Source organism: Eriocheir sinensis, chromosome 11 (assembly GCF_024679095.1).
Source record: "Eriocheir sinensis breed Jianghai 21 chromosome 11, ASM2467909v1, whole genome shotgun sequence".
NCBI classification, from domain to species: domain Eukaryota; kingdom Metazoa; phylum Arthropoda; class Malacostraca; order Decapoda; family Varunidae; genus Eriocheir; species Eriocheir sinensis.
This window is the reverse complement of record NC_066519.1, coordinates 23341944-23368876: the sequence shown is the minus strand read 5'-3', so window position 1 is coordinate 23368876 and position 26933 is coordinate 23341944. Positions and strand designations below refer to the sequence as shown.

At 42.5% G+C, this 26933-nt stretch overlaps 1 protein-coding gene across 5 annotated transcripts in view; it reads left to right on the top strand.

Moving 5' to 3' along the window:
- Positions 1-26933, top strand: part of LOC126997065 (DENN domain-containing protein 5A-like) — a 62323-nt gene that overhangs the window by 22480 nt on the left and 12910 nt on the right. For 3 of the 5 annotated variants that reach the window (XM_050858108.1, XM_050858105.1, XM_050858109.1), the window contains exons 2-14: positions 4901-5013; positions 15376-15546; positions 16034-16272; positions 17537-17702; positions 18832-18931; positions 19395-19579; positions 20396-20538; positions 21391-21471; positions 23168-23418; positions 23868-24028; positions 25186-25403; positions 26106-26321; positions 26530-26725. In XM_050858108.1, coding sequence (XP_050714065.1) covers positions 4901-5013; positions 15376-15546; positions 16034-16272; positions 17537-17702; positions 18832-18931; positions 19395-19579; positions 20396-20538; positions 21391-21471; positions 23168-23418; positions 23868-24028; positions 25186-25403; positions 26106-26321; positions 26530-26725 — 2240 coding nt within the window. The remainder of the gene's footprint in view (positions 1-4900; positions 5014-15375; positions 15547-16033; positions 16273-17536; positions 17703-18831; positions 18932-19394; positions 19580-20395; positions 20539-21390; positions 21472-23167; positions 23419-23867; positions 24029-25185; positions 25404-26105; positions 26322-26529; positions 26726-26933) is intronic. The other 2 variants (XM_050858106.1, XM_050858107.1) reach the window with 2 other exon arrangements.

Genomic DNA, 26933 nt, shown 5'->3' with positions numbered 1-26933 from the left:
ATTATTATTATTATTATTATTATTATTATTATTATTGTTATTATAAATGTTACCTTTTCTTCTTTTCCAGGTAAGATGAGCGACTTCACATACGTACGGTAAAAATGTGTGTGTGTGTGTGTGTGTGTGAATTGCGTGTTAATCAGGGGAGCGGATATGTGTGTGTGTGTGTGTGTGTGTGTGTGTGAATTGCGTGTGAATCAGGGGGGCGGATATGTGTACGTGTGTGTGTGTGTGCGTGTTCGTTTCTCCGTGTCGCGTGCTGATGAGAGAGAGAGAGAGAGAGAGAGAGAGAGAGAGAGAGAGAGAGAGAGAGAGAGAGAGAGAGAGAGAGGGGGGCTTATGCTGGAGGAAGGAGTGAAGAAAGTCTGAAGAGGAGGAGGAGGATGTAGACTGTAAAAGAAATATATGGAAAGAGAAAGGAGTAAAAAATGTTAAAGAGGAGTCTCGTTACAAACCTGCTCTTCCATGTTTCCACGTTTCCTTCTCTTCCTCCTCCTACTCCTTCCTCTCATCATCGTCCTTTTCTCCTCCTCCTCTCTTCCTCATCGTCTTTCTCCTTTACTTCCTCCTTCTCTTCCTCCTCCTCCACCTTTCTCCTCTTCCTTCTCCGTCTTCCCCTCCTCCTCCTCCTTTCTCTTCCTCATCGTCTTTCTCCTTTACTTCCTCCTTCTCTTCCTCCTCCTCCACCTTTCTCCTCTTCCTCCTCCTCCTCTCTTACTCATCGTCTTTCTCCTTTATTTCCTCCTTCTCTTCCTCCTCTTCCTCCTCCTTCTTCCCCTCCTCCTTCTTCCCCTCCTCCTCCTCCTTTCTCTTCCTCATCGTCTTTCTCCTTTACTTCCTCCTTCTCTTCCTCCTCCTCCACCTTTCTCCTCTTCCTCCTCCTCCTTTCTCTTCCTCATCGTCTTTCTCCTTTACTTCCTCCTTCTCTTCCTCCTCCTCCACCTCTCTCCTCTTCCTCCTCCTTCTTCCCCTCCTCCTCCTCCTTTCTCTTCCTCAACGTCTTTCTCCTTTACTTCCTCCTGCTGCACCTCATCGTCCTTCTCTTCCTCTTCCTCCTCCTTCCCCGCCTCCGCCTCCTCCTCCTCCTCCTCTTCATAATCATCGCTATCGTCTTCCCTCATTGCCGATTCAAACATTTACACAGCCAGTCCGTCTCGTGATTTAATTAAAGGACAGCCCAGTATCGCCTACTCATGATTTAAAGCCCCTCATTCATCCGTCCGTCTGCCTGCTCATAAGATGCTGTTGAGGCCCTTCTGGCACGCAGGACTAGTAAGAGAATATTGAGACTTTGAGTGATAAGCTCTTGCATATGTAAGTTATTTCTTCCGTGACTGATTGACTGACTGACTGACTAACGGAGTGACTGATTAACGGTTTGACTGACTGACTGACTTACTGTTTGACTGATTGGTTGACTGGCTTACTTACTGATTGACTGACTGACTGATTGATTGACTGACTGGCTGACTGACTGGCTGACTGACTGATTGACTGATTGATTGACTGACGCTGACCGACTGATTGACTTACTGACTGACTGACCCTTTTCTTCCGTCTTCAATACGTACCCCCCCCCCCTCTCTCTCTCTCTCTCTCTCTCTCTCTCTCTCTCTCTCTCTCTCTCTCTCTCTCTCTCTCTCTCTCCTCCATTAATCTCCAATCCCGTGCTATCATCTCCTCCATTTATCTTTTCCTTCATATTTCTTCCTCCTCTCTCCTCTCCTTTCTCCTCCTCTTTCATCATCTTGTTCCCTCTTCTCCCTCCATCCGGAGAAGAGGAAGAAAAGAGGGGAGAAAAAGTGTTACAATGAAGAAGAAGAATTTAGAAGCAGGGAGAGATGAAGGATAACGATGGAGAGAAAGAGAAAGGAGGAGAAAGTATCAGAATTAGGAGAAAAGTAAGAAAATAAGTGAAGTTTAGAGAAAAGGAGGATGAGGAGAGATAGAGGAAAACGATGGAGAGGAAGAGAAGAGGGGAGGAAAAGTATCAGTTTAAAGTAAAGAAAGAAGGAGAGATGGAGGAAGATGTTGAAGAAGAAGAAAACGAAGAAAAAAAAGGGGAGTATAGAAGAGGGGAATAGACAGAGAGGGGAGGAAGAGAGGAGGAGGAGGAGGGAGGAGAGGCAGAAGCTTGTACTCTCGCCTTGATCCACTGACGTTAGGTGGAGAGAGAGAGAGAGAGAGAGAGAGAGAGAGAGAGAGAGAGAGAGAGAGAGAGAGAGAGAGAGAGAGAGAGAGAGAGAGAGAGAGAGAGAGAGAGAGAGAGAGAGAGTGAGAGAGGAGGGAGGAGGGAGGAGGAATGATAATGAGAAGTGGAGGAGGAGAAGCTTAGGAATGAAAGGAGGAAAAGAAGGAGCAATAGGAAAAGATTATATAGTAGAAATAAATAAAACAATAAATAATAATAATAGTGATAATAATAAAAATAATGAGAATAAAAAAGACAGGAAGTTAGTAGAGGAGAAGAAAAGAGAGGAATGGAGGAGAGAAAATTGGTAAGGGAGAACAGAGGGGAGGGAGAAAAGGAAACACAGAGTAATAACAAGAAAAACAAGAATAAGAATAGAAGGAGGAGAAATGACGTTACGAAGGTGGAGTGGAGATAAAAAAAAGAGAAGGGGGGAGAGAAATTAGGGAAGGAGGGAGGGAAAGAAAAATAAATGGTAATAATAATAAAAATAAATAAAAAGAGAAGGAAAAGATGATACGAAGGTGGGGAGAGGAGAGAAAAAAAAGAGAAGGGGAGAGATAAATTAGGGAGGGGAGGGGAAGGGAGATAAAAATAAATAGTAAAAATAATGAAAATAAGAAGAGAAGAAAGAGAAAAGATGATGCGAAGGTGAGAAGAGGAGAGAAAAAAGAGAAGGGGGGAGAGAAATAGGGAGAGGAGAGAGACATCCAGAGTAAGGGGGAGAAGGGGGAGGGAGGAAAGCGAAAAAATAGCAATAATAATAATAATAAAAACAAGAATAAAAGTAAGAAGAGAAGAAAGGGAAGAGAGACATTACGAAGGTGAGGAGAGGAGAGAAAAAAAGAGAAATTAGGGAGGGGAGAGACATCCAGAATAAGGGGGAGAAGGAGGAGGGAGGAAAGGGAAAATATAACAATAACAATAATAACAAGAATAAAAGTAAGAAGAGAAGAAAGAGAAGAGAGACATTACGAAGGTGAGGAGAGGAGAGAAAAAAAGAGAAAAGGAGAGAAATTAGGGAGGGGAGAGACATCCAGAGTAAGGGGGAGAAGGAGGAGGGAGGAAAGGGAAAATATAACAATAACAAGAATAAAAGTAAGAAGAGAAGAAAGACATTACGAAGGTGAGGAGAGGAGAGAAAAAAAGAGAAAAGGAGAGAAATTAGGGAGGGGAGAGACATCCAGAATAAGGGGGAGAAGGAGGAGGGAGGAAAGGGAAAATATAACAATAACAATAATAACAAGAATAAAAGTAAGAAGAGAAGAAAGACATTACGAAGGTGAGGAGAGGAGAGAAAAAAAGGGAAGGGGGAGAGAAATTAGGGAGGGGAGAGACATCCGGAGTAAGAGGAGGGAAGGAGAGGGAGGGGGAGAAGGGAGGAGAAGGCAAATATTCCCTCCCTCCCCCACTTAAATTCATTACCGCGTAGCAATACCATTACACGTTTCCCCTCCCTTCCCCTTACCTCCCTTCTCTCCCTCCCTTCCCTTCACCTCCTTCCCTCCACTCAAGGTTTCATATAAAAACCCTCATCCTTCACACACACACACACACACACACACACACACACACACACACACACACAAACCATTTATTATTATTATTATTATTACACACACACACACACACACACACACACACACACACACACACACACACACACACACACACACCTACACAGACACAGACACACGCACACGCCCATGAAAGTGAGATGAAAGGGAAAGGAGAAAAGAAGGAAGGAAGGAAGGAGAGAGGAGGAGGAGGAAGAGGAGGAGGAGGAGGAAAGGATACTGACTCAACGTGACCTAGATCAGACTTTTGATTCGTTGACCTCCTCCTCCTCCTCCTCCTCCTCCTCTTCCTCCTGATCCTAATCCTAACCCTCCTTCCTCCTCTGATACGGGCATGTCATCTTTAAACGTGTGTGTGTGTGTGTGTGTGTGTGTGTGTGTGTGTGTTGGTGGTGATCATGATGAATGTATTATGGTGGTGATTTTTATTATGTCTGTTAATTCAAATGATAATGATGATTATGTTATCGTTTTGATAATGACCATGATATCAAGTGACTTATACTGATTATTGTGTTTCTACAAGGTGATATTTAACACTTGCTTCATGATTAATATAAATATCTAACAACATATTATTTTCTTCTCTTCCTTCGTTCCTTACTTCTTTTCTTTCTGGTTCCTTCTTTTTCTTTCTTCTTCATTCTCTTCCTTTCTTCCTTCTGTCCTTCCTCCCTCCCTTCTACTCTTCCTTCTCTCCTTTCTCCCTTTTCTTCCTTCGTTCTTTCCATCCTGCTCTTCCATTTTTCCTTCCTTCTTATCTTCCCATATCTTTCCTCCCTCCTCTTCCATCTTTCCTCTCTTCCTCCTTATCTTTCCACATATATCCTCTCTCTTCCTTCTTTCTTTTATCCTTTGTTCCTGCCATTTTATATCCCTCCTTTCCTTCACCTACTTCTTTTTCTATGTTCCTTTCCTTTCATTGTTCGTTTGTTTATTTACTTATTTATTTATTTTTCTTTCTTTTTCTTTTTCATTCATTCATTCATTCATTCTTTTTCGTTCTTTCATTTGATTTTTTTTCTTTTTATTCTCTCTCTCTCTCTCTCTCTCTCTCTCTCTCTCTCTCTCTCTCTCTCTCTCTCTCTCTCTCTCTCTCTCTCTCTCTCTCTCTCTCTCTCTGCCCCAGGGGAGGAGGTGGTGGTGCCGCCCCTGGAGAGGAGCTACCTGGCGCGGGTGTTGGGCCACTACCCGGACCACGCCCCCCCCGCCCTCCCCTTCGACAGCCACGCCGTGCAGATGGTAAGATGATGATGATGGTGGTGATGGTGATGATGATGGTGGTGATGGTGATGATGATGGTGGTGGTGATGCACTGAGATATACGTAATCGAGCCCCGTGTTCCCAGACTTTCGGCTCGCAACTATTTCCTAAGATCACAAAGGAGATCAGTCGAGTTCTCATGATTTTTTCCCCTTCACGTTCATGGCGCAAAAGCCTTGTCATACCTTCACTTGGCTCATGAAACTACCCATGGAAATGCCCACAACCTGTACGAAAGCCTTATTAGATGTGTATTCTCAGCCGCTTTTGGCTCTCACAACGACTTCTCTTGAGTTTTTCTTTTCTTCACATTCATGGTGCAAAAGCCTTGTCAATCTTATCACTACATATTGACTCATAAAACTACACATGGAAATACTAACACAACCTCATCCACGAATGCCTATCACAAGAAACATTTCCAAAAGCTACATAGGAGAGTTTTTTCTTCTCTTTACATTCATGGTGCAGAAGCCTTGTCAATCTTATCACTACATACAGTCTCATAAAACTACACATTCAAATACTAATACAACATCCATTACGAAACCTCACACTTTCAAAGGCTACAAAGGAGACGAGTTTTCTACACGTTCATGATACAGAAGCCTTGTCAAACTATCACTTGACTCAAAAAACTACCCATGGAAATGCTCACAACCTCTACTATGAAAAGCTCTGTAATGTTTCAAAATATGGGCCCCTTAAGTGTCCATTGTTTTTGTTACCTTGGAGGCCAGTTGTTTTGTGGGAAGGAAGGGTAGGGGTTGAAGGGAGTTGGCCTACTATGGTTGTTTCTTATACCGCTAAGTTAAGAAAAAAGTGATGATGGTGATGGTGGTGATTGTCGTGGTGGTGATGGTGTGTGGTAATTGTGATGGTGGAGGTGATGGGTAGTATTAGTAGTGGTGATGGTAATGATGACAGATTGTAATGATGGTGAAGGTGGTAATGGTGATATTTTGTTCTTATTTTTATTTATTTTATTTTTCATTCCTGTTGATTTTTTTCTTCATTTGTTCTTGTAGGAAAGGTTTTGTTTTGTTTTTTACGTTGTTAATTTCTTTCATTATTTTTCTTTGTCTTCATATTTTCTTCATCTTTTATCTTTTTTTCAGTCATGGTGATTTTTTTTTCTTTCCTTCTTTCTTCTCGTGTATTTTTGTTTTGATCTCTCATTGTATCTTTTCTTCAATTCTAAACCAGTGCTGTTGATATTTTTTTATTTCTTTTTGTGTATAATTGTTTCATTTTCACATTGTTAGTTCCTTTTATTTCTTTATCTTCAATTTCAAAGCAGTTTTGTAGTTGCTGTTTTTTTTCCTTCTTTCTATTGGTGTATTTCTTTGTATCATTTTCACATTGTAGTTTCTTTCCCTTTTTCGTGTATTTCATTTTCACATTGTTAGTTTCTTTTATTTCTTTATCTCCAATTTCAAGGCAGTTCTGTAGTTGCTTTTTTCTTTCCTTCTTTCCTTTTGTGTATTTCTTTGTATCATTTTCACACTGTTCGTTTCTTTTATTTCTTTATCTTCAATTTCAAGGCAGTTCTGTAGTTGCTTTTTTCTTTCCTTCTTTCCTTTTGTGTATTTCTTTGTATCATTTTCACACTGTTAGTTTCTTTTATTTCTTTATCGTCAATTTCAAAGCAGTTCCGTCGATTTTTCCTTCCCCTCTTCTAGTGTATTTCTTAGTATTATTTTCACACTGTTAGTTTCGTCTTTCCTCTCTATCGTCAATTTCAAAGCAGTTCCGTTGATTTTTCCTTTCCCTCTTCTAGTGTATTTCTTAGTATTATTTTCACAGTGTCAATTTCGTCTTTCTTCTCTGTCATTTTCAAAGCAGTTCTCTCGTCTCGGTGTTTTCCTTCCCCTCTTCTAGTGTATTTCTTAGTATTATTTTCACAGTGTTAGTTTCGCCTTTCATCTCTATCGTCAATTTCAAAGCAGTTCCGTTGATTTTTCCTTTCCCTCTTCTAGTGTATTTCTTAGTATTATTTTCACAGTGTCAATTTCGTCTTTCTTCTCTGTCATTTTCAAAGCAGTTCTCTCTCGTCTCGTTTTTCCTCCCTTTTTCCTTATCGTGTTCCTTTTGTTGCCCCCATCTATCTCTCTTCTGTCTCAGTGTGGGTTTGACGTTCTTCTTGTTCACTCAAAGTTTTTATTTTGCTTCTCTCTCTCTCTCTCTCTCTCTCTCTCTCTCTCTCTCTCTCTCTCTCTCTCTCTCTCGCTCGCTCGCTCGCTGATTTTCCCTCCTCCTCCTCCTCCTCCTCCTCCTCCTCCTCCTCCAACACCCTCGTATTTCTCTCACGCCCCTTCATTCCCCTCCCTTTAATCTCACCGGTTCTCTTTTTTCCTCTCTCTCTCTCTCTCTCTCTCTCTCTCTCTCTCTCTCTCTCTCTCTCTCTCTCTCTCTCTCTCTCTCTCTCTCTCTCTCTCTCTCTCTCTCTCTCTCTCTCTCCTGTACTACATCTTTTTGTTTCCTTTCTCCCTTTCTTCTTTGAGATTGTTTAATGTTATGCTCTCTCTCTCTCTCTCTCTCTCTCTCTCTCTCTCTCTCTCTCTCTCTCTCTCTCTCTCTCTCTCTCTTGTCCTTTATCCTATTGACTACCTGGATTCCTCTCCTTCCCTCTCTCCCTCCCCCTCTCTCTCCCTACCTCCCTCTTTCACACAACGTTCTCTCTTCATTTTGTCTCCTTTCTCTCTCTCTCTCTCTCTCTCTCTCTCTCTCTCTCTCTCTCTCTCTCTCTCTCTCTCTCTCTCTCTCTCTCTCTCGATGCCTCGTAAGCACTGAGGTCTTATAAAACCTCAGCAACCTTGCAGGTAGAATTATGAGAGAGAGAGAAGGGGGGTGGAGAGGGGGATGAGCCTGCAACTTCTTTCCGGCTCCATCTTGCCCCAACTTCCTCCTCCTCCTCCTCCTCCTCCTCCTCTTTTTCTTCCTCCTCCTCCTCTTCATCTCTTCTTACTTCCCTCGAGAGACTAACCAGCCCATTAAGACATATTCCAAGAAATTTGCAAGGGAACACCGCGGGAAGAGAGAGAGAGAGAGAGAGAGAGAGAGAGAGAGAGAGAGAGAGAGAAGGAATGAAAAGGAAAGTGAGATGAAACGGTAACAGAGTAAAGGGATATTGATGGGAGGGAAGGAAGGGAAGGAGGGAGGGAGGGAAGGAAGGGAGAGAGGGAGGGAAGGATGCCCTGTGGTGTGTGTGTGTGTGTGTGTGTGTGTGTGTGTGTGTGTGTGTGTGTGTGTGTGACCTGCAGGCGTTAGGGAGAGATTGAAAAGTCATGAAAGAAGAAATATAAATAAATGTATGAAAAGGAATGTTATTTTTTACGTTACTACTACTACTACTACTATATACTACATCATTTCGTTACTTTTATCCTCCCTCAACCTTCCTTTCCTCTCTCTCTCTCTCTCTCTCTCTCTCTCTCTCTCTCTCTCTCTCTCTCTCTCTCTCTCTCTCTCTCTCTCTCTCTCTCTCTCTCTCTCTCTTTGTTCCTTTTTTCGCCTCCTTTTTCTCGTCTCCTTTCTCCTTCTTTTCTTCTTTATTATTTATTTATCCTGCTCTCTTGGTTCTTTTCTTTCCTTTTATACTTGCAGTGTGTGTCCTGCGGAGAGAGAGAGAGAGAGAGAGAATTTTTCAAAAGGACCCTCCCCATAAACACACCTCTCTCTCTCTCTCTCTCTCTCTCTCTCTCTCTCTCTCTCTCTCTCTCTCTCTCTCTCTCTCTCTCTCTCTCTCTCTCTCTCTCTCTCTCTCTCTCTCTCTCTCTCTCTCTCTCTCGGCGGGTTTTACAGTTCAGGGAAGCGAGATGAAGCCATTTACATCCCTCCTCCTCCTCCTCCTCCTCCTCCACTTCCACTTCCTTCTTCTTGAAACTTTCTTTCGTCATCTGCCTCCGGACAACCATTTCATTTCTTGCTTCTTTTCTTTTCTTTCATTTTTCCTTCTTTCCTTCCTTCCTTTACCTTACTTCCTTTTCCTTCCTTCCTTCCTTTCTTTCTTTCCTTCCTTGCTTCCTTTCTGTTATTTCTTCCTTCTTTTCTCCTTCTTTCCTTCCTTCCTTCTCCCTCCTTCTGCCTTTTCCTATTCCATTCTTTTCCTTTGACCTTTCCTCGCTTTCATTTCTCTTCCTATCTTCATTTCAACTACTACTACTACTACTACTACTACTACTACTAATAATAATAATAATAATAATAATAATAATAACAACAACAACAACCATAACCACTAAGAGACAAGAACGAACGTATCAGCGGGGACGGGAATGGATCTAATCACAGCTTGAAATTTGGGGGGAGGAGAATAATTATTTCGCTCTCTAATTACTCCAACTTTTTCGCCCTCGTCGTCACCGTGAGGACACAAAAATTGGGCTGATTAATTAAGGCTGCAGGGGTAATCTTATCCGGTAGGGGCGCTGAAGGTAATTGCCCTCACCGTGATGTCATGTCCTCAGGTAGGGAGACGAAGGAAAGGGATGAGAACTTATAAAGGTGAGAAAAAAAGTAAGGGATTAAGTGAGGTTGTGTGTTCGTCTAGTGGTTGTTGTCGGTAGTGACTGAAGGAAGGAAAGTTGTCGTTTTTCTTTGTTTATTTCTTGTTTTCCTGTTTGTTTTCTTGTTTATTTCTTGTTTTCCTGTTTGTTTTCTTGTTTATTTCTTGTTTTCCTGTTTGTTTTCTTGTTTATTTCATGTTTCCCTGTTTGTTTTCTTGTTTATTTCTTGTTTTCTTGTTTATGTTTTCTTCCCTTTTTTTCGTTCACTGTACTTTTCCTTACTTCATATTATCGACTTTTTTTCCAAGTTTCTCGTTTTTCTTTGTTGTTTTCTTCTTTTCCTCTTTTTTATCCCTTTCCTGCCCTTATTCTTTCTTGTCTTCATCTACTTTTCGTTCTTCATCATTCTTTTCTTTCTTTCCTTTCCTTTTTCTTTTCCTCGGGTGGGAACACGATGGAGGGACGAGAACGGTATAAAAAAAAAAGTAAGAGAAAATAAAATGTGATGAAAAGGTTGTGGACTCGTGTAGTTGTTGACGGTTGTGGTGAATGAATGAAGATTTCTCGCTTTTCTTTGGTTTGTCTTCTTTTACTGATTTTTGTTTTGTTGTAAGACGAGGAAGGGACGAGAACGGAAGAGTAAAAATAAAGTAAGACAAAAAAGAAAAAAGAAAAGAAAATTGTGTATTCGTGTAGTGGTTGTTATTGTTGGTGTTGGTGGTGATTGAAGGAGAGTTTTTCGTTTTTCTTTTCTTTTTTCTTGTTTTCCAGTTTCCTGTTTTTTTCTTCTTTTTATCCTGTTTTTCTCTTTCATCATTTGTTTTCTTTCTGCCCTTCTTTCGTGGTGGTGATTGAAGGGAAGTTTGTCGCTTTTCTTTGTTTTTTCTTGTTTTTCTTTTTATCCTGTTTTTCCTCTTTCTTTCTTCACGTTGTTTTATCTTCATCTTTCTTTCTGCCCTTCTTTCGTGGTGGTGTTTGAAGGGAAGGTTTGTTTTTCTTTGTTTTTCTTGTTTTCCTGTTTTTCTTTCTGCCCTTCTTTCGTGGTGGTGATTAGAGGGAAGGTTTGTTTTTCTTTGTTTTTCTTGTTTTCCTGTTTTTCTTTCTGCCCTTCTTTCGTGGTGGTGATTGGAGGGAAGGTTTGTTTTCTTGTTTTCCAGTTTCTTTTTTCGTCTTTTCTCCTTTTCTTCTTTCTTCTCCTTTTCTTTCTTCATCTTCTTTTCGTTCTTTATCATCTTGTTTCTATTCATTCTTTCCATTCCTTTTCTCTCTTTTTCGTTTTCTTCTTCTTTTTCTTCTTCTTCTTCTGTCTCTTCTTTTTCTTTTTCTTCCTCCTCCTCCTTCACCCTCCTCCTCCTCCTTCGTTTACAAAGGCATTGGCAAGATAATCAATATACCAATAGTGGTGGATTAGTGGAACAGGCTTAGCAGTCATATTGTGAGTGCTAATACGATAGGTACATTCAAGAAAAGATTAGATAACTTCATGGATAGTGAGGTTAGGTAGGCTTAGGTTTACTGGAACTTGCCATGTATAGGCCTACCACCCTCCTGCGGACTCCTCATGTTCTTATGTCTTGTCTTGTTTATTTTTTCTCCTTTTCTTCATTATTTTCTTATATGGCTTATTTTTTATATATTTTTCCCTTCTCGGTCTTCTTTTCTCCTTTTGTCTTTGCCCTCCTCCTCCTCCTCTTTCTCCTCCTCCTTTTCATTTGTGTCTTTTCTTCCTTTCCATTTTTTCTTCGTCCTCGTCCTCCTTTTCCTCTTCCATCTTTCCATTTGTCTTTTTTCTTCCTTTTCCTTCCTTCTTCCTCTTTTATTTGCGTCTTCTGTACATAATATTTTCCTCATCAGTCTTATTCAAATCTCCATATATATTTCCTCGTCTACTTTTATGGTTCCAGACAAAAATACTTCAGGTTGTATTCTTGAACATATCGACACCAAACCACACATATATGACTAATCTTTCGTGAGAGTTTCGGGCATTTCCAGGGGTAGCAGTTATATGACCCTTCTGTTATATATAGCTTGACCCTTCTTCTGCACCATGAACCTAAAAGCAACACTCAATAGAACCCAACTGCTCTCCTTTTCGACCTCTGGAAATGGTTGAGGTGAAAGGCGGCAGCGTCTGACAATACCCGTAGGAAAAATGGTGGTCTGGACTTGTGAATCTTGGCCATCTCAGAGCGTGTATAAATATTCCCTCTTCCCTCCCGCTCCTCCGTTATTAAAAGAACCAGGCGCCGTGTGGGAGAGATTGGATGCTTCAGGGAAAATGGGAGCTATTTGTGGGAGGTGGAAGGGGAGATATGAAGGGAGAGAATGGGATGATATGCTGTAGTTATCCCTGGAGATATGAAGGGAGAGAATGGGATGATATGCTGTAGTTATCCCTGGAAACCTGTGATCAATCTTAACCCTTCTCGTATATCCTCGTTTTCGTTGGGCTTTCCTCACTCACCCCTTTCGTATTTCTCTTTACATCATTCAGTCCTGTATTCCCTTATTCTGCCCCTCTTCTGCCCTTCTTCCATTTTTTTTTGTCAGTAATTATGTTCCCTTCTATACTTCTTTTCCCCATCGTTATTTGTCCTGCTGTATATAACCTTTTCCTACCTTCCCTCCCCTTTCTTTTCTTACCTTCCCATCCTCTCCCTTCCCTTCCCTTACCTCTTCCCTTCTTTTCCCATCCCTTACCCCTTCCCTTCTGTCTCCTTCCCCCTCTTGTCTTTCGTGATCCTTTTCCTTTTCTTCTTTTCCTTTTCTTTCCATTTATTTTATTTTTCTTTACCTTTCCATCATCGTTTTACTTATTTTTCCCCTTCCTTCTCTCTTCGTCCCTTCCCATTCCCTTTCCTTTCCCTCCTTTGATTCCTTCCTTCTCCCTTTGCTAACCCTCCCTTCATCTTCCCTACTTCTTTTCCCTTTTCTCCCCTTCCCATCTCTTCCTCTCCCCTCCCTTTCATTACGCCCTCCCCCCGCCATATATAACTTTTAACTACCTTCCCCTCCTCGTCTTTTTCCTCCCTCCTGTCTCCTATAATCCCTTTCTTCTCCTTTTCCTAAGCTTTCCTTCGTTTTTCCTACATCGTTTTCCTCTTCATCTCTTCCCATACCTTCTCTTTTTTTTACCTTCCCATTGTCTTTTTACTTCTTTTTCTGTTTCTCTTCCGTCCCCACACCTCTTTCTGTAACTTTCTTATTTATTTTTCCCTTCCCTTCCCTTCCCTCTCCATCTCTTGCCTTTCCTCTTCCCTCTCGTTTCTACTTCTCCCTTTTTTTTCCCTCCCCCTCCCTTCCCATTCCCCTTCCTTCTGTCTTCCGAGATTCCTACCTTCTCTTTACTTTACCATCTTTTTTCTTACCCTCCCTTCCCTTCCCTTCCCCCTTCCCTTCTGTCTCCCCTTCCCTTCCTTTCCCTTCCCTTGTCTCCTTGTTTCTACCTTCTCTTTCTTTATCTTATATTTTTCTTACCTTCCCATTCTCTCCCTTCCCTTCTCTTCCCTTCCCTTCTCTTCCCCCTTCCCTTCTGTCTCCTTATTCCTCTTCCCTTCCCTTCCCTTGTCTCCTTATTCCTATCTTCTCTTTCTTTACCTTCCCTTCGTCTCTCCTTCTTTTCCCTTATCTTCCTTCCCCCTCCCTTCCCTTCCCCGCCCACCCCTGCTCATATAACTCCACACCGTCGCCTACCATCTGTCTTGTATACCCTCACGTCTTCACGCTGGATTCACACTCATCCCTGTAAACTTTTTTCGCCAAAGTCTGCATCCCAGCATCCTCTACCTTTCCCACCACCTCTATTCTCCTCCTTGCTCTACTGCCTCTTCTTCTTACACAACCTCCTTCCTTTAGTTTGTGTGTCTTTCCTCGTTTACTACTATTTTTTATCTTTTTCTTCCTTTTTTTCCCTTTCTCATATCTCTCTCTCTCTCTCTCTCTCTCTCTCTCTCTCTCTCTCTCTCTCTCTCTCTCTCTCTCTCTCTCTCTCTCTCTCTCTCTCTCTCTCTCTCTCTCTCTCTCTCTTCCCTTCCTTCCACTACTGCTTCTTCTTCCTTTCCAACTCCCTTTCCTTAGTTTATTTATTTCTCCCTCTTTTGTTGTTTATTTATCCCTTCCTTCTTTTCCTTATTGTTATTCATTTCCCTTTTCTCCACTACATCTGTTCTCTTCTTTGCTCCACTGCCTCCTCTTTCTACTCCACCTCCTTCTCTTAGCTCATTTATTTTCCCTCTTTTATTTTTATTTTTCACTTCCTTCTTTTCGTTATTGTCATTACCCTTTTCTCCGCTACCTCTGTTCTCTTCCTTGCCCTTCTGCCTCCTCTTCCTGTTGGACCTCCTTCCCTTGGCACATTTGGCTTATTTATTTTTCCCTCCTTTAGCCTACCGTTTATTTTTTACTTCCTTTTCCTATTTTTCCTTTTCCTTCTTTTTTTTTCTCTCCACACTAGTACTTCTATTCTCCTCCTTGCTCTACTTCCTTCTTTTCCCTCCTTTAGTTCATTTATCTTCCCCCTCTTTTACTATCTATTAATCACTTCCTTCTTTTTTATATTTTTCATCATGGGTTCTGTAAGTTATTTTCCCACTTCCTCTTCTTCCTCTCTTCATTATCTCTTCTCTTCCTTGCTCTGCCTCCTCTCTTCCTACCCTTACCTCCTTCCTTAGCTTATATTTTCCTCTTTTACTGTTTATTTATCAGTTTCTTCTTTTCCTTTTATTATCATGGGTTCTAAGTCCTTTTCCCAGCATCCTCTTCTTCCTCTCCTCACTATCTATTATCTTCCTCTACTCTATTATCTTCCCTGCTTTGCCTTCTCTTCCTAACCTCATATCCTTTTCTTAGCTTATTTATCTTTCTCTGACTATATATTTATCACTCATCTCTTCTCTTATTCACGTTTCTTTCCTATACATCCCCTCCATACCTCCATTCCATTCATCAACACTCTACTCACTCACTCATCTCCTATATTTTCAACCCCCCTTCCTCTTGTCCGTGTTATGGCTCCTGCCCTTCCCTGGTCCCTGCTAACAGCCCCTAACTCAACACAACACTCGCCACTCCTACAGTTATCATCTTTCTCCCTGCCCTTTTATCTCTTCCTGTTGTTGTCACCTCTCCCCTTCTCATACCACCCTCTTCTCTCTCCTTCCTGTCCGTGCTGTTATATAATAATTTCACTCCCTGTCCTTCTCCCTTCCCATTCTCTATTTTCAGTGTTTTGGCACATTTTTCTACTTCAATCTCTTCCACTTTTTCGTCTTTTATTTTATCTACTTTTTCTTCTTCCGTCTCATTCAATTTTTCTTCTTTGATCTCTTCCACTTTTTTCTTCTATCTTCTCCGCTTTGTGTTCTTCCATCTCCTCCACTTTGTCTTCTTCCATCTCATCCACTTTGTCTTCTTTCATCTCCTCTGCTGTGCCTTCTTCCATATCATCCACTTTGTCTTCTTTCATCTCCTCCACTTTTTTCTTCTTCCATCTCATCTATTTTTTCTCGCCATTTCTTCCACTTTTTCTCCTTTCATATCTTCCACTTTTTTATCAGTCCAGTTCTTCACATAACTATTGATGAGTAACACCATTTGCAACTCTTCCCCTTTCCTTACCCTTTTGATATAACACTTCATGGGATTCTTTCTTATTTACGTGTGTACTTTTTACAACTTTTTCTCTATTACAATACTTTTCACACCTTTCACAAGACTCTTTACGTCTATCACAAACCGTTTTACTATCCTGTCATGTACATATATACTTTTTACAACTTAAGCTCCATCACAATACCTTTACCTCCTAACACCACCTCTTTCTCCCCCCAGCTATGCCTCCCGCGTGGTCTACAGTTCCGCACACAGAAGCACATGCTGGAGCCTCGATTCCATCCATTCCTGGTCACCAAGGAGGATGGTTCGAGGGCCCACGGGTTCGCCTATGTCTTCTACGAGGAGGTGAACTCGAAGCAGATCTGTACGGCCATGCACACGCTGCAGGTGAGGACTGTGTGGGTGTGGGTGTTTGTGGGGAGGAGAAGGGAAGGTTGTGTGTTTGTGGCTCCAATTAGTTTTAAGTGCTATCTAACTTAAACTCGAACTCAAACTCAAAGCAGATCTATACAGCTATGCAGGTAAAGAACTGGATGTGAGTGTGGGTGTGGGTGGCTGTTTGTGTATGTGTGTTTGGCGGGAGGTTTTGTGTGTGTGTGTGTGTGTGTGTGTGTGTGTGTGTGTGTGTGTGTGTTTGGTTCCAATTGGAGTTTTAAGTGTACCTAACTTTGATATATATTTGATTTTTTTGGATCATTTTATCTGCTTTCCTTTTATGGGCAGCATGTTGGCGGTGTTTTATTTACAATGTAACTCTCACTCTGCCTCCTCTTACTCACGCAAACATACACATACATCCAATACTCATCCACACTCATCTACCATAACTCACCCTCAACCTACCCACTCACCCTCCCCCCTCCTCACCCCACAGTCAGTATACCTCACTGAGATGTCGAGTAGTCACGCCAAGGGCACCTCAGGCACCCCCACCAACACCCGGGACACTCGCTCACTACCCCGGCAGTTCCGTCTCTCTTCGCCCAAGTCCCCGGCGGCGCTCCACTTCTATGACATCACCAAAGACCAGCTGTACGTGACCAAGTGCATCGCCTTGGTCGGCCAGCATCCTTATGTCTACGCCGGCAGAAAGTTTCTCACGGAACTGTACAGGTGGGGGAAAAAATTGAGGTGGTGGTGTTTTTGTATGCTTCCTTGTGTTGTAAGAGTTTGCTTTATTGTACTTTATTTTTATTTATACATTGTTTTTTTACAGTAGAGGAAGCAGCTCATGCGTGAAAATAAAAAAAAAGCCTGCTATGTGCTGCTCCTGTAAAGAAAATAGAATGAGAAATTAATAACAGAGGGTCAATTTCAGATGAAGTGTCGTGTGTGTGTGTGTGTGTGTGTGTGTGTGTGTGTGTGTGTGTGTGTGTGCCTTTGAATTGCCTCCTTTACTGTAAAAAAATAGTACAGCTGGTTCAGGGTTTATGAAGCTCCTTAGTACAGTATAAGACTTCATCCCTTTCTCCTCTTTATTTCAATCTATCTATTTATCTCTGACGCCGTCCTCTCTCGCGAGAACTTCCCACCAGGTGGTGACCGCGGCAGAAGTGTCTCCATCTCTCCCTGTTCTGGCACTCCCTCTCGGCACATTCAATCCTGCTACTTCTAACTCTCTTGCTCCAATACTCACTCACCCTATTGATCCACTTCATAGGTGGTCTTCCCCTGACACCCCCTCCCTCTATCCTTCCCTCATACACTCTCTTTATGAATTCATTCTCCCCCATTCTCATCATGTGTCCAAACCAATTCAATCATTATCATCATTTCATTGACGCCTGCTCCTAGGAGCTCCCACCAGGGGATGGCCATGGCAGAAGAGCCTCCAACTTTCTCTATCCAGACACTCCCTCCTTCTCTATCCAGACACTCCCTCCTTCTCTATCCAGACACTCCCTCCTTCTCTATCCAGACACTCCCTCCTTCTCTATCCAGACACTCCCTCCTCCAATTCAAGTAGTATATTATTGCCTTCTTCAGTCTTTTTTATACAGTATTTAGGAATAAGGTTTTTCAGCTATTGGTACCTTTCTTGTGTGTGTAGCTCCCCATGTTATCTATTGGTAGAAGGGATATATTTTCTTGTCACCTCTGTCTTATATTGGTATAGGGCAGTAACTTCTTTTTGCTACTAAGAAAAGGAATGGGTTATTTAGCCGCTGTTACTTAAAGATAGCTTCCTTCTCGTAGCATTGCTTGTAAAGTAAGTTTTCTAGTATTCAGCTTCATCAATACCCTACCCAACCATGCTAGGTACTCCTTCATTAGCTCATTATTATGCATTTACTCATCACTCTTATAATGCTCCCTCACATCTCAGATTTCCCATATTCTCACACCTAACCTGAAGTCCTTGTCCACGCACCCACAGGTTCTTCATACAGTGTGAGAGCAGTGCGGTGAGCCTGGAGTCCCACGTTTACAACCTACTTTACGAGGTTCCAGCGCCACCACCAGGCCGCTGCGTTGCCTTCTCCTCTGTTGGCAAGACCCACATCTGCCAGCGCCCCACCAGCCATGAGTTGCCCCTGTTTGAGGTGAGCTGGGTGTGTGTGTGGAAAGGTTACTGCCAGACATGCTTGGTACCATGCTAGGTACCATTGGGGTTGATGGCTATGCTCATAAATAAAAATGGGTACTATAGGTGATACGTATTTTGAGAGGCTGATGTCCATGGGCGAGGGTAAAGGTGAATACAAGGAAAAGTGTGTGTTTCTTGGAAGGATATGTATCTGTTTGGGTTGAAGTTTATGTCTGTAATACTGGATACAAGAAAAACTGTGGTGAACTGTGGAAATGTGTGGGATGTGGCATGATAGGTATTTCATGGAGATGATGGGAGTGCTCGTATATATAGATGGGTACAAGGTGGGTGTGTAGGTTTTGATGTGTTTCGGAGTGTTGAAGTTTATGGTTGCAAGTATAGGTGGATATAAGGAAAACTGAGGGGATGTGTGGACAGTGAGGTGTGTGGTTCTTGGCAGGCTGTGTATTTTGTCGGGGGTGATGTCCATTCTTGGGAGTAAAGGTGAACACAAAAAATATTAGGTAAGGCATCGATGTGTGCGATATTTATTTGTTGGGGTGATGTCCATGTCCTGTGAGTAAAGGTGTAGTGCGGCGACTATGCCTGATGAACGAGCCTCCCATAACCCACTTAGCCAGGGGGGTACTACCTCTTTGGCCGAGTGGGTTATGGGAGGCTCGTTCATCAGGCATAGTCGCTGCACTACAAAGGTGGATACAAGGAAAACTCTGGTGAAGCGTGGATGTTTGTGAGATGAGGCAGGATGTTTGTTTGTTGGAGGTGATATTATGGTCATGTAAAAATAAGTGTGAAGAAAACTGTTTGACGTGAACCATGAATTTGTGGGTTTTGGAAGATTAAGTGTTTGAAATACTGTGATCTGTATGTGTCCTATGAATGGTGTCTGAAGAAAGAGATAGAAGAAAGAGAAGATTGACAGAAATAAAACTAAAAAATGTTTCTTTGTTGACTGAGACAAGGTTAACTTATGCTCTCGTTAATGGATAAGTGTCTTTTCTCTTTTTTTCTCTTTTCTAATGTCTCTTAGAAGTTACCCTCTTTTCTTTTGATACCCACTTTTCAAATGAACTTACTCCATTGTTAATTTCCAACTTTCTTCTCTGTCCTTCCTCCTGCAGTACTCGCTGAGGGAGTTTTTCCAGAGCCTGGGCGTGGAGAGTGTGGTGCAGCTGCTGACGTGTGTGCTGCTGGAGAACCAAGTCATTCTAGTCTCAAGCGGTGAGTTACTCAGTGTTGTCCTTTGGAGCTTAGGATGGAAAGTCCTGCTCCTTAGGATGGAGAGGAAGACATGCATTCATATATTCTCTTTACTACCTCAATATAGCAATGTGTGGTTAGTATTTTTAATTCATTCCAAGCTGCAGATCTTTGTCATGATGTAAATTAATAAAAGAAGTGTGTAATGTACTGTTTTCACAATGGATAGAAATCAATAGTAGTATGAACTCTCTCTAATAATTGTCCATAAAATTTAGTGTTGTCCATCATCCTTGCATGCCACAGACCCCTGAAAGTAGTGTTGTGTTTTAAAGAAAGCTTATTAAGTGTACAGGTTTTGTCTTCTCCGATGTGTGTAAATAATTTTGTGCTTTTAAAATGTCTGTCAGTTGTTGCTTCCCCTTGTCATTAGCATTCTGATCAGTTCCCAAGAAGGGCCATTAACTGTCCTCCCCTGCCACAGACTACTACAAGCTGATGATGGTGGCTGAGAGCATCTGCACCCTCATCTTCCCCTTTGTGTGGCAACACGTGTATGTACCCATCCTGCCGTCCTCCCTCCACCACTTCCTGGATGCCCCAGTGCCTTTCATCATGGGTCTTCAGTGCTCACATGACTCCAGGGACTTGATACAGATCCCCAATGAAGTGAGTCTGCCCTCCCACTTTGTCTCCTTGTATTCTTAGATCCTTTCCTTTCCTTCCTGATATAAATATGATTGTGACTCCTTGGACTTGATACAGATACCCAGTGAAGTGAGTCTGCCCTCCCACTTTGTCTCCTTGTATTCTTAAATCCTCTCTTCAATCTGTTTCTTGTGCCTTTCCTTCCTGATATAAATATGATTGTGACTCCTTGGACTTGATTCAGATCCCCGATGAAGTGAGTCTGCCCTCCCACTTTGTCTCCTTGTATTCTTAAATCCTTTCCTTTCCTTCCTGATATAAATATGATGGTGACTCCTTGGACTTGATACAGATCCCCAGTGAAGTGAGTCTGCCCTCCCACTTTGTCTCCTTTTTGTGTATTTAGCTCCTCTCTTTTTCATTCTGTTATTTGTGCCTTTCCTTGTTGGATTCCCATTTAGCATTGTAAAGATACCAGTAGAAGAGGTCTGACCAGCATAAGCTTACCAAGGTCAGGGAAGATCTGCACTTGCTTGAACTTGTCCCTAACCCTTACTCTAGTCTCCCTTTGTGTTGGTGATGGTGTGGTGGAAGCGCTGGTCACTGGATATCTCTCTCCTTCTTGTTTTCCATCTTCATCACCAGTTCTTTTCATTGTGGTTCTTGCTCCTCTCAGTCTGATGTTAGTGTACTCCATTTTCCCCTGACAAGGATTCTCATTTTATCTATTCATTTAGTTCTCTGTCTGCCCTGACTTTTGCAGTACTTAGGGTGACATTTAGTTACTTTTGTTGCCTATCTGTTACCAGTTCTTTGTATGGACATTTTCCCTCTCAGGCAAACCTCTGCTTGGTGGATGTTGATGAGGGGACAGTGGAGGTGCCAGAGGACCTTCCACAGTTTCCACACCGAGCAGACTTTATACAGGAACTCAATCAGCTCCTCAACAAGTGGGAGGTGCCAATGGGGAAGCTTGACAGGTGAGGCTTGGTGGGAGTGCATGAACCTCTGTATGGGCTGGTTTTAGAGTTCCCACAGTGAGTGCATGAACTTTTGATATTGCATGCACTGGGAAGAACACTGTGTATTGCCATTGTGGGTAACATAGAAGTGATTAGTGAGATGTAAAAAGTATTAATCTATGTTTTCCTCTTAACCCCTTGCCTCACCTGCTGTGTTGTGAGATTTATGACAGTGGATTCTCGTTTTTTATATTATTGGTATTTGGTAAGGTAAAGTTGGGGGCATACACTAAAGCTGTGCATGGCCTCAGTGCTCATCTCCATCGCATTGGCCTATGAGCTTCTAGTGGGTAAGAACCCTCTACCCCAGGACACAGGGAAGGTGTGACATCTGGGTCACCACAGTTTCCCAGGTACCCATTTAGGCACCAGCCCAGAAGGGAAGCTAAACAGCTGGGTGGGCTGCACACCAACTGCCTAGGCTGGGATTCGAACCCAAGCCCACTACTTTGTAACTGGGCATGCTATCCACTGCACCACGGAGGTGCTAAGTGTAAATTCAAGTATGTGCATGTTAAAAGATTCCTCTGAGGTGTTAATATAGAAAAGATAACTTAGAAGAAACTGGCAACTTAAGATAGTCTACGTATATTAGGGATAACTACATATATAATAGAAACAGTAGCAGATAAGGATAAATCAAGGCTTTTGAAAGCTTTTTGATAGTAACTAGATCATTGGTAGTACATCAGGGGTGTCGTGATTCACAGTAGGGTCAAAGAGAGCATGCCCTCTTTTGGGGAAGTTTTCCTCCACCCTAGATATACAGTTTCCCTGACCCCGTGTCCCCCACCCCCCGTGTCCCTCCAGGAAATCAGCCAGCCAGGGCCCCGGGGCAGAGCACTGGACGCCTGACTACCAGAGTGGCACCATGCCCACCAAGCTCTCGTGGTGGGTGTCGAGATGTGACTTTTGCTTAGGTTGAATAAACAGTTTCTTTTAAAGAGTTTCTATTAGGGTATATTTTTCAAGCTGTATCCATCCTTCCAATTGGTAGTCATATCAGGGAGAAAGTCACTCCGAAAAATCTTCATTTTGACATAATTTAATTTCTATATTCTTGCGCATTATTGAGCTGCAGGATAACAACAAAAAATTATCAGAATAAAAATTGAATGTAAAACTGTTTTTGGAATAGTATTTACCCTGGTGTGAGTACTAAATGGATGTGTGTATTGCTGTTCAGATGAATCAGTTGGCACACCCATGACAGCCTAGATTTAGAAGTGGTTTATGACCCTTTTATGGGGATGTAGTTCATGAAGTAGTGCATGCAGTGATGACCAGCTAGATATTACGTGACACTCCAAGCACGAAAAAGTGGTACCAAACAACCAGACCTCTCTGTTTATGCAAAAATGGGTCTTGAGACTTTGAAAGAAAGAGGCAAGAGGTTAAATCAGTAACATGTATTGTTTCTCTAAGCTCCCTGTCTCATCATCACTCTAAAGAAGTTGATCAGCTGTGTGGCCCTTTACCTCACTGTGTGTTAGTAGTCTGAGTGTCTCTGTGAGCAATTTGTCTAGACCACGGACCTGCCTCACCTTTATCCTGATTACTTATTGGTGCGTCTCAAGTGGCTTACTGCTGTGGGTGGCTTGAATCTGGGGAGAAGAATGAAAAATCTCTATTAATATAAGTAAATTCTGACCTTAATACATTATTTTTTTAACTCATTTCCTTTTAACAGTAATTTAAAGGAGGCTGTATTGCTCAGTGAATTTGACCACACACGGATAAGCCTTATTTTGATGCTGACTAACTCTCAGCCTCTAGATGATCACACGTCCGTTTCCCAGAGAAGAGCTAATAATCAAACTCACATTCCTCCTCTTCCATCTCATAAAGTCACACTCACAGGCCACTAACATTCCCTTTCCTTCACCTCTACACAACATGAACTTGCTTAACCCTTACTCCCTTAGCCTCTAAATCTCAAGACAAAGTAACATATATACTCAACTGAGAGTCCATTGACCCCTGGAGGCTGTGATATGTTTGACTGAGGAATGTATTTAATCCTCCAAATCAACTTCATAAAATTGTTCTGCAAAAAATTCATCTATTGCACAGGTTTATATGTCAACTCACACACCGAACTCTCTCGGGCAAGAATGGAATAAGATCTCACCTTCAGTAGTCCAGTGCAGTACAGTTGATTAATTTAAATACAAGCTCAACCTCCAATTCCTTCAACTTAATATTCACTAAAACAAATGTAGTCTTGGTGGCATTTGATTTAATATAATTTCACCTAGGTTTAAGGATAGACCACCAAGGGCCATATTACAAGTTGAATCCGAGAAGTTTCAGGTCCCTACAAAGGTTGGTTTAGGGGCTGTACTACAAATCCAATCCGAGAAGTTTCAGATCCATGCAGAGTTCGGGATGAATAGCTCTGTAAGGACCTGAAACTTCTCGGATTGGACATGTAATATGGCCCCTAAACCAACCTTTGTAGGGACCCGAAACTTCTCAGATTCGACTTGTAATACGGCCCCAAGTCTGAACCGTAGGGTCTGTGGGGTCTGAATATCTATGTAAATCTATGTAAATCTATGTAAATCCCTTCATCTCCATGCACCAGGAACCTCAACGAGCACCACAGTCAATACAAGTACAGGAGGCGACGCAAGTTCTCCTGGTCCCACGACTCAGACTCGGGAGTGTCCAGCACCGAGGGTTCCATCAGCGGCTCCCACTCCTCCATCACCTCCGTCAACACCTCCTCCTCCCCCTCCCCACTGCAGGGCCTCTCCAGCAACAAGATACACAACTTTGACCCCTTCCACCTCTCCCCGCAGCTTAAAGAGATCACTGCCATTGCCAAGAAAGCTGGTAAGGGGCAGGAAGGGGAAATGTAGACACTGACAAACAGATGTACAGACAGACATGAACAGACAGATAGACAGATAGGTGGACAGACAGACAGACAGAGAGACATACAGATGGGTGAGAAAGTGGATGGACGAAACAAAAAGCTGCTGACAGACAGAGATGTACAGATAGACAGACAAACAGACAGATCAACAAACAGACAGACAAATGGATGAGGAAATGGATAGACAAAACAAAAAGCTACAGAGAGACAGAGATGGACAGATAGATAGACAGACAGACAGACAGATAAATGAATGGACAAAACAAAAGCTAATACTCAAATGATAATACTTAAAACATGCAGACATTATAATATTACATCCACTAAACCTTTTCTCATTATAGTTACCCATTCACTGTATCTCCGTAACCCATAACACCTCCTTGACACCTCTCCTCTCCTCCAGGTGTGTTTGACTCCGAGGAAATGGACAGGATCAGAAGAGAAGGTGACCCCGAGATGATGGATGAGCTCAAATTCAACAACGCTGTGAGGGAGGTGTTCCTCAATCGCTTCATCCACATGTTCTGTGCCTACGACCATTTCGTCATCCAACCCAACTGTCAGGTATTGAGTGGTGATTTGTTGCAGCCGTCTTATAAGTGGTAATGATAGAGGTTGTAGGGACAGAATATGAGCCCAGCTGTCAGGTACTGTGATGGTGATGGTTGCAGTGTTGTTAATAGTGGCAATGATATAGAGGTTGTAGGGACAGAATATGAGCCCAGCTGTCAGGTACTGTGATGGTGATAGTTGCAGTGTTCTTAATAGTGGCAATGATATAGAGGTTGTAGGGACAGAATATGAGCCCAGCTGTCAGGTACTGTGATGGTGATAGTTGCAGTGTTCTTAATAGTGGCAATGATATAGAGGTTGTAGGGACAGAATATGAGCCCAGCTGTCAGGTACTGTGATGGTGATAGTTGCAGTGTTCTTAATAGTGGCAATGATATAGAGGTTGTAGGGACAGAATATGAACCGAACTAGCAGGTATTGAAATAGTAATGGTTGCAGTGTTCTTAATAGTGGCAATGATATAGAGGTTGTAGGGGCAGAATATGATTTTTGCAACACAGCTAATAAAAGAAGGTTGTATTAAAAGATACCTCTCTTTCAAAATTGGCTACTTATGCCTCTCATTCTTTTTTCTTTTGTTGGAACAGTGTCTAGTGGGCTTTTTTATGTTTTGTTATTTTGCCTTGAGCTGCATCTCTTACTGTTAGAAGAAAAGCTATAAGTTCAGTGTACATGGTGTTGTAGGGCAATAGTAGTGTCTTGAATATAAGGCAAAATTAGGCTCCAGACTTAACCCAGTAGCTGTTGGGATCATGTTTCTAAAAGGTCCCTCTAAGCGAGAAAAATGAGAAAAAATTATCACTCACGCAAACCATTTCATAATATATATCAACGCATTTGTGATCAGTTTATGTATCATCTATTTTGTGGGGGGGTTTGTATTATGGCAAAAATTTGGCCCGTCGCTGGTACACGGTAAAGCCACAAATTTGACCCGTCGCTGCTACCAGGTTAAAGGAAGGAAGTGCATACTCTTCCTGCATTCATATCCTTACCTTCTTATTTCATATACATATCTTTACCTCTGTCTCTTTGTCTGTCACCATCTCCTTCCCCCTTCACTACACCACTGTCTCATTCTTTCCTCTTTATCTCTTATTCTCTTATGTCTTCTATCTTCCAGCTTTACATCATGTTTTCTTCCTCAGGGCACAGACATGGAGCAGTGGCTAAGTTGTCGGGAGAGTGTACAGAACTTCGACAAGGCCACCTTCCTCTCAGACCAACCAGAGCTCCACCTCCCCTTCCTCTCCCGCTTCATTGAGTCCCAGACCTTCACCTCACTTGTTGACCATAAGATCCTGGCCAACTGGGGCAAGCACAACTCCAACCTGCGTATCTTTGATCTCCGCATAAGATTACTCAGGTTTGTAGATTTCCTAGTGCTGGAATGTTACTTTTAGTCTGAAATCGTGTCGTGGGGGACTTTAGCCACTGTTCAAAGCATATGAGAAATTGATCTACTTGGGGTCAATGCATCCCTAACAACCTGCCTGGAACTCAAACTCAGGGCCTTAAGTTGCATGGCGGACACTTTTAGCGTTGAGCCAGAGGGTATCCCACTTCTTGAGGTCATTCAGGGTTTTTATTTGCATTCCTCATATTACTTTGATATATGACAATTGTTTTAGCTGCATATTAATAAAAAGTCATTCCACTGAACCCTTAAAAGCAGTAGATGAACTCTTACTAGCTAAAAAGTGCAGTTAGTAGTTTAAATCCGTCCAACCCCATAAGAGAAAATAAGGACATTAACCTTTAGACGGCGGCAGTATTTGAAGAGTAGCTCTCGCCCAAAATGAATCGTCTCTATATAGTCACTGCCGACCTTAGGACCATAGCATACAGTTACGCCGCATAAGAGGTGTTTTGACTATCGTCTATATGTAGATTCTACCGCCGTCTGGAAGTGTTGTTATATTTCTGCCATAAAAAAATGACTTGACTAAATTTTGGACCGTCTGTGTATAGTTCCACTGCCGTCTAAGGGTTAAACGAAAAGAAGTTAGTGGTTTAAATATAACCAAACATCAGCCCACCCTTCACACTTTGCTCTGATGCCTAACAGGGACCGGTACGATGACAGCCTGGTGAGGACGCCTTCCTACGAGACCTGCACCACCATCAAGGAGACCGAGCAGATCCTGGAGAAGCGTCTGGCCAACATTGACTACCGAGCCCCCCTGCCCCAGCCCATGGACCCCCAGGCGGAGTCATGCACCCTCTTCAACCCCGGCCATTTTCCACTCCTTGACAGGATTGCGCTCAACAAGGAACCACACAAGTAAGATCAATTTGCAAGGTGTTTTCTCTTCCATATGTTGTCATTGTTGTCCTGTCTTCTTTTTCTTATTATCTTCTTATTCTTTTTTCTTCTCTTTAATACCCAATGACTCATATTATGCCCCTCCATCACAGTAGAAGCACTAGTTATGCCCCAACCTTCCATGTTAGTCTGAAGGGACCTAACACAGCTTTCACATTCCGCCCAGAAGCAAGAAGCGCAGCAGTCACGCGTGGCGGCGGAGGGAGCGGCAGGAACGGCACCTGGAGCACACGGGCCTCTCGGGAGACCAGCGGGACAAGGTGATCCACGAGGCCAAGTCTAAGCTGCAGCCCAAACTGGCGGACATGTCACCCGCGTACATGGCCCAGACCAATTGGAAGTTCGTGGAGCAGCTTCTAAAGGTAAACACACACTGATGGCTACGTCCTGGTGCTGTATTATATTATGTCTTAAGTGTTTTATTGTGACACCTTTTCTATCCGTTTCTCTGATTTATTCCATCGCTTCGTATTACTATACTTTGATGCTCACCTCCTCTGTCCTTCTAATTTGATAACACACTGATGGCTATGTCCTGGTGCTGTGATGTGTTGCGTCTTGAGTGTTTCC